The sequence below is a fragment of the Benincasa hispida genome, chromosome 10 (genome assembly GCF_027475165.1).
Source record: "Benincasa hispida cultivar pf3 chromosome 10, pf3_genome.v1.1, whole genome shotgun sequence".
Taxonomy (NCBI): Eukaryota; Viridiplantae; Streptophyta; class Magnoliopsida; order Cucurbitales; family Cucurbitaceae; genus Benincasa; species Benincasa hispida.
Genome location: NC_143487.1, coordinates 24068032 through 24075254, shown reverse-complemented (window position 1 = coordinate 24075254; position 7223 = coordinate 24068032). Strand labels below are relative to the sequence as shown.

The window sequence follows — 7223 nt, the reverse complement described above, 5'->3', positions numbered from 1 at the left end:
TCATTCAAAATATGAGTATCTTAAGTTTGAACTTCAAAAAACTACACTCTAAATACAATTTTCTTAAACTTAAGCTACCTAAATTTTTCAGCCTAATTCTAAACTTAACATTTTGAAACTTAAGATTTCAAAGCACCAAACGCTCTCTCGTTAAAGAGGAGACGTAGGGACTCGAGAGTACTAAACATTCTCCTCATGTAGAGATAATGATAACGACTATAAAACAATCTGTCCGAGACGCCATCTACGAAGGCATCAGAAGTTCTTTATAAATTTGGCCCTAAATAATTTTTTTTTTTCCAAATCCACCCCTATGGACAAAACAACAATAATAATAATAATAACCTACCACGTACCTGACGTTGCAACTAATCATTTCCTTTTTAAATTCAGAGAAAAAAATAATCATAGAATAGTTTAATGAAGACAACCTTAAGAAATTTTATTCGTTCGTACTTTTTTCTTTTTTAATTTTTCCCCAAATGATAAGTATCCAATAATTTATTACAACTATTGCAGGGATGGGTCTCCGATGTTAATCTTTTATTATTTTTATTTTTATTTTTCATTTGCACAAAGTTAAATAATTTAGGCTTTAATGGGGTAATCATTTTGTTTTTTATTTTTAGTTTTAAAAAATAAGTCTATTTACTCTTAATTTTTTTACCTTGATTTGCATCTTTTTTAATGGAAAGATTTTTAAAAATAGAAAAATAAGAAAAATTATTTACACAAAATAACAAAATTTTAATTTTTTTTTTATAAAGGTTGATAGAAGGTGGTAGAAGTCTATTCATGTCTATCAATGATAGAAATTGATAAAAGTATATTAATATCTATTGGTGTTCTTTTTGCTAATTCTGTAAATACTTTTACATTTTTTCTATCTAAATTTTCCTTTTTAATTTCAAGAGTTGAATTCTTAGCCAAATTTGAAAAAAAAAAAGTTTTTTAAAACTATTTTTTTAGATTTCAAAATTTCACTTGGTTTTTTATAATATTGGTAAAAATAGATAACAAATCTAAAAATCTAGAGGCAGAATGAGTGTTCATGAGCTTAATTTTAAAAATAAAAAAACTCAAAAAACAAAATGGTTAACAAATATAAGCTTAGGAACTAAATAAAAAAGAGCATTTCGACCATGGATCTTTTGAGTTACCTCTGAGCTCTCTGAGCTCTCTCTCTAGGCTCCTCATGGTCTTCTTAGCTACCTCTAGGCTCTCTAAAAAGTTCTCTATATTACCTTTAATCTCTTTATGGGTCTTCTGAGCTTTTTCTAGGCTCCCATGAGTCGTGGTCAATCCACTTAGACTACCTCTTAAAGTCATGGGTGACTAGTGGTCGAATGCAGGTCTTGTCGAGCTTGGTTTACCAACTTAGGCCTTTATCTCTATCCATAGGCTTTATATCTCTCAAAACTCTCAAGCTCGAACTATTAAGTCTATCCATAATAGTTAGGAGAATTGTGTGTTGGAAGCGTGTGATGGATATTCACAAATAAATAATCAACAAAAGATTCTTTGAGAGGAAACAATTAAATCACTTTGATTTGAGAAATCTCCCCTAACTTGTTCACACTTTTAAACTCAGAATTCACTTAGTTACATTAAACAATATAAAAACAATCTTATTTATAAAATTCTCATTGATTCATAACTCTCATACATGAAACCCATATTAACCCTATACTTTAATTCATAACTCTCATACATGAAACCCTTGTCAGTATCTTCATGTTCTTACTTGATTGGTAGTTTCTATGGCAAAAATTTACTTCTTTTCTGACTCTTGTCTTATTAATTAACCTTATTTATTTTTGTAAATCTCTTGTTTTGAATTGCTTTTTTAATCAATATAGTTTTAAGGTCTTGATCCTTCTTTGTTCCCTTGTCCTTAACCAATGCAACATTTCATTCAGGTCAGTAATTCAGAAAGGCTTTGTATACACTAGAAGCAGTATTATTATTGTTTGTCATTAGTCTTTTGGAACAAGCTTAGATAATCAAACGTAAACTCAACTATGGTGGCAACTAAAGTTTTCCTACTACTTTACATCTAAAACGGTTTATCAGATTGATAAAACGTAACATAACATGATCATTTGATTAGATATTTCAAATTGTGACTTTATTGCGACTCATATAAACGATTCAAGAATCTAAATTAGTTACAAATGACACCAGCAAACCTGATATCATAATAATATCCCTCTATTAAGAGTTTCTTTCTGTAGCAGTTCCTCCATTTAAGAGTATAAACAAATGTCACAAAAAAATGGCTTTTAAATGCTTAAGTTCTTTCTTCTTCCATATTTATATCCAAATCAGCAAAATAGTTGGTTGATTTACATCCATATCAACAATCTAAAAAATTCGTAGAATGTCGAACAAGTTGAAACCAATATTCTTTTTTAAACAAAACCTTATTTTTTTTTCCCTAAGGTTTTTTTTCCCTTTTCGTAGCTATTTGTATAAAATACTATGAAAAGGGTTATTTCTCGTAGTGATTAACATTGTGAAAAGTGTAATTTCAATGAGAATATGATCTTTTGTGGTTTTAGTTCAAGCTTTGACGTTGTAGATACATCTCCACCTGTTTCTTCGAGTTTTTCCATTTTGAAATTTTCATTACAATCATTCGCGCAACTACGTAATTTTCACTTTTCAGCAAGAGCCTTTCTTTAATTTTTTGCAGTATCAATGAAAAAGCGTCATATTTGATTCAGTAACATACAGATATTGAGCCACCAAGCAATTAAAAAGAAACTAACTCCTCAAATGGTTGCAAGTACATGACAGATTTTTTTCAAAATGTAGTAATTGCAAACAACCTATATCCCTAAGCATGAAGCTGAAACAAGTAAAGAGACTCATCTACTTTGTCGCCCACCTCTTCTACCTCTAAAATGAGATCTACCACGACCATAGAATTTCCTTCCCTGGTTTGAAAATGAATTTTGGTTAAACTGTTGTGGTGCGATGTTTCCTGGAAATGTAACTGGTGGGTTCATGTTTGAGAGATTGAATTGTTGTGTTGCAGGCTGCAAGTTGTTTTGATTCTGTCCAAACTGTAGTCCACCGGATTGGATTCCTTGTGGCCCTACGCTTGTCAAGGGATTAGGTAGGGCGGTTGATGGACCTACGAATCCCGGAGGATACGCTGCTCCAGCAAATGTATTTGCCATGGCCATTTGAGGCACTTGCTGCACAGGATTCTGTAATTGCCACGGCATGCCATTCATTGGAAGAAGACTGTTGGGAAAGAACGGATTCTGCTGCTGCTGAAACTGAAATGGCATTTCTGCTGGCCTAATTCCATTCATTGCTGGCGTAAAGTAGGGGTTGTACGATGGTTGAAAAGATGGCATAATGCCAGTTCCATTGATAAAACATGGACGTGCTGCTGAAGGGTTTGGACAACCACCGTGATATACAACTGGGGCCAAAGAAGGGCCAGTTTGCTGGTTCTGATTGGGGGATGGCTGAACCATATCCATCTTTCCTTGCTGTGGTGTTGGCTGATCGAATTTCCAGCCTTCAGATATTGTAGCTTGCTCGGGTGTGCGCTGGCCATCAGGTACATTTGCAGTCTCAAATGTACACTGACCAAATTTTCTGGCTTTAGCATTGTTTTTCTTCTTCCGAACATTATTTCTGTTCCCATTAATCTGTTGGTTGTCATTCATAGCCCTCTTAGCCAACTTTTGCATTTTCTTGAACTCAAGCTCTTTCTCATCATCTGAGAACTCACCATCATCTGACACCTCTTCATCATTCACTCCAGATGCATCATACCCCTTCTTGTACAGGTCTTTGTTATTTAGCACATAATCGGCAAACTCAAGAACGGAGGAGACGTGAGTGCCACCACTAATTCCAAGAGGAACTTCACTTTCAGAATTGTACCTAATAGAATAATAAGGATTTTTAACCGGCCCAAAGATCTCATCTACCAACCCCAATGGGGATCTAGCTTCAGTTATCCAGAGGATAGAGCCTTCGTTAAGAGGATTGTGCTTCTCACCACCCTCTACAATGACTTGATTGCCTATTATCTGAAAATTAGTACAGAACATCAAATTAATAGCAACTTGAGTAAATTGCATAACATCAATACTCGAAAGGGCTGGCCTCTTAAAGATCATTTAGTTGAATAAACAATGAAAACCATGTAACGGGGAAACAAAGAAATAATTGGAGTACTTAATTCTTTTAAAAATCGAGATACTTACTGACAAAACAACTCCAACAGGAAGCATTTGGTGGTGCGGCTGTAGTGTCGCATGCACTTGAGGAACTGGAGGAAGAACCTGCGACCAAGTCAAGAAGTAATTCACCAACACTGAATATTAATCAACTGCAACATCAACCATGGGCATCCAACACAGTCTCCATATTTAATCATATACAAAATGCAAAAGTAGCAAGCATCGGGATGAAAAAAGAAAACGAACCTTAAGCTCATTTTTAGACCTAATTGGCCCTCCTTCAACCCCAGCCTCTTCATCTTCTCCGTCGAGGTTTTCACCATCATCATCAACATCTTCAGCATCATCATCCCACGCAACCATGTCATCTGCAGAAGCTTCTTCATCTTCATCGGCAATGTCTCTTATCTCACCTTCTTCGAGTTCACCGATTTCTCTCTGTCCCTCTGCTTTTACCATGTACTCCTCTTCTTCATCATCGCAATTGCTGTCACCGCTACTAGAAGATGATGAATTTTCTTCCTCCTCGTCTATTTCATTATCGCTGCTTCTCCCAGAGCTACTACTACTAGATGTTGAAGTTGAACTTGTGCTCTCGGACTCCACATCACTTTCACCTTCATCCTCCTGAGACTCCAACTTAACGTTTGCAATGCACCCGCCATCAAGAACCAAGCTAACCTTTGACATCCCTTCTTCAATGATGGAATTCAAATTTGCAGACTTACTACCACAAGCCTCACCACTCGCCTGCACTTCTGGTTTAAAGTCTTCAGACCTGACAACATTAGATTGAACTCCATCGATAATGGGAACAGGCTTTTCCACGGATTGATTCAAATGGGCATCTGCTTCAGGAAGAAGCGTTTGTGCATCAACCATATTAGGGGATGTTAATTCGTCAATCCAGTCTTTTAAAGAATCGAAATCGAGGAAGGAATCCGCGAATGAGTAATCAACGGCTTTGGAGTCAAAAGAGTCAAGTGGCTCCGAGTTCTTGAGCTTAGAAGAAGCGTGAAGAAGGCCGTCAGGGGCAGACGCAGTGTTGGAGTTGGGAGCAAACTCTACCATTGGAGAGCTCCAAAATTGAGACTTGATTGAGAGGGAACAAGGGTAAACATCTATATCTATATCTATGTATACTATATATAAATGCAGCTAAAACGGAGAATCTCAACTTTGTTAAAATATGTCTATTTTACGCAAAATATTATCTCAAAATACAAAGCATGATTTCCAGTAAATTCAAAGTATGATAAGTTATTATATTGGGTAATTTATGTTCTTCAAGTGAGAAAGGAAGACGGAGATGGAGACGGAGATTGGGAGAATACCAGTGACGGACAACAACAGAGCAACAACAAGGAAGGTTACAGCCGCACGAGCGAAAGAAAGAAGACGGCGGCAGCGGCACGAGTGGAAGAAAGACGACAAGGGCGGGAGCTCTGAGCGGGAGAGAGCCGGCGGCGCCACTGAGCTGCAGAAACAGAGGAGGTGATGGCGAGAAGAGGAAGAAGAAAGAGGCGTGGACCACGTAAGACTGTGAGAGTGAAGAGGGAAATAGTTGTTTTTAGGGTTTCCTCCTCTTTTTTATTTTTATTTTATTTTATAAAGTGTGCTGATTTTTTCCTTTTTCTTCTTTTATATGCGAAAAACCGTGCTAATTTATTAGGTCATGTAGATGCTAGATAGTTTAAGAATTTTTTTTTCCTAATTGTATCAATCTAAACCATAAACTAATAATTACATCAATTTAAAGTAAATTTTAAAATTTTATTGTATTAATTTAAACTCTAAATTTTCATAATATATAAATTTAGACCATAAATATATAAATTTAGATCATGAACTTTCATAAGTGTATCAATTTATATCGTTTTTTAGATTTAATTTGAAAAATATCATGCAAAATATTTAATTTTTTCAATTGAACTTATAAATTATTATAAGTGAATTGATTTAGAACCTTATTATGATTATACTTAAAAATCGTTAATGCATAAATTTTTATACATGTCTAGACAAATGTAATTTGAATGGACAATTTCTAAGTAAATCTTCTTTGTGAGTTCTCTTATGTAAGTTTAGAGGTTTAATTGATAAAGTTACAAGTTTGTCACGATATTTTTCCAAATAAAACATAATTGAGGGTTTAAATTAATACACTTGTGAAGTTCAAGGTTTTAATTGATAAACTTATGAAAATTAAAGGTTTAAAATGATACAACTATTACTTTGGGGTATAAATGGATAGAACCTCCAAAGTTGATAATACAGAGGCTCCGTTTGGTGGTATCCCTTTGGGAGAAGGAGATCCATTCGTGATTTGTTTGATAGATTCTTGAAGAATAATCTTCAAAGGTAAGAGTTTCTAAAACCCTAAGTTTTCATTTATTAAAACATGCTATAATTTATGTAAATGCATATTTTTATTCTTGATTTACTGTAAAACTTACCTTCAATGAAAAATGGATTTAGGACGATTTTGTTGATTTTGGAATTAAATGAAGTTGGAGAATTGGTTAATATTTAAATATGATTTAAATATTAAATCCATGAATGGATTCATGGTGGCGGAATTAGTGTTTAATTAATTTAATATTTGATATTAAATTAATTAAAATTAATTAAATTGTTTCATTAACTATTATTAATTTTATATTAATTTTTGTAAAATTAATAAAATTTCAGTTTTAATTTTAAGATTAAAAATAGAAATAGAAATTTAATTTTGTAAATAGTTTCAAAATTAAATGGAAAATGACGAAAATGAGAAAATCTCAAATAGGGATTTTTCCACTTCTTCAACCTAGTAGCTCATTCATGGTTCTACTAATTTGACAGTTGAAATTGTCAAGCTTGAGTTGGAATTCATGCATAAAGTTTATTGCTTGAAAGTCATGCGATATAAACTTCAGTTTTGAGTGGAAATCGAGCATGCAAGTAGTTAAATTTTGCTTAAAAAAAGTGTTTGAAGAAGTGTTCTTCACACTGTTGAAAAACCAGTTCTTCACC

The 7223-nt window shown here is 33.9% G+C and overlaps 1 protein-coding gene across 4 annotated transcripts; it reads right to left on the bottom strand.

The window, feature by feature from the left end:
* Positions 1-2593: 2593 nt before the first annotated feature.
* LOC120088369 (uncharacterized) lies at positions 2594-5845 on the bottom strand. 4 transcript variants are annotated; one of them, XM_090306167.1, is made up of 4 exons: positions 5543-5825; positions 4455-4986; positions 4233-4310; positions 2594-4055 (listed from the first exon to the last, which is right to left on the bottom strand). In XM_090306167.1, the coding sequence occupies exons 2-4, from the start codon at positions 4896-4898 to the stop codon at positions 2871-2873; spliced, it is 1707 nt and encodes a 568-aa protein (XP_090162293.1). In that variant the 5' UTR covers positions 4899-4986; positions 5543-5825; the 3' UTR covers positions 2594-2870. The 4 variants fall into 4 exon arrangements, with proteins under 4 accessions (XP_090162293.1, XP_038901527.1, XP_090162292.1 ...); XM_039045599.2 differs by having other exon boundaries at positions 2597-4055; positions 4455-5272; positions 5543-5845; XM_090306166.1 differs by having other exon boundaries at positions 2652-4055; positions 4455-5300.
* Between the last annotated feature and the right edge of the window lie 1378 nt (positions 5846-7223).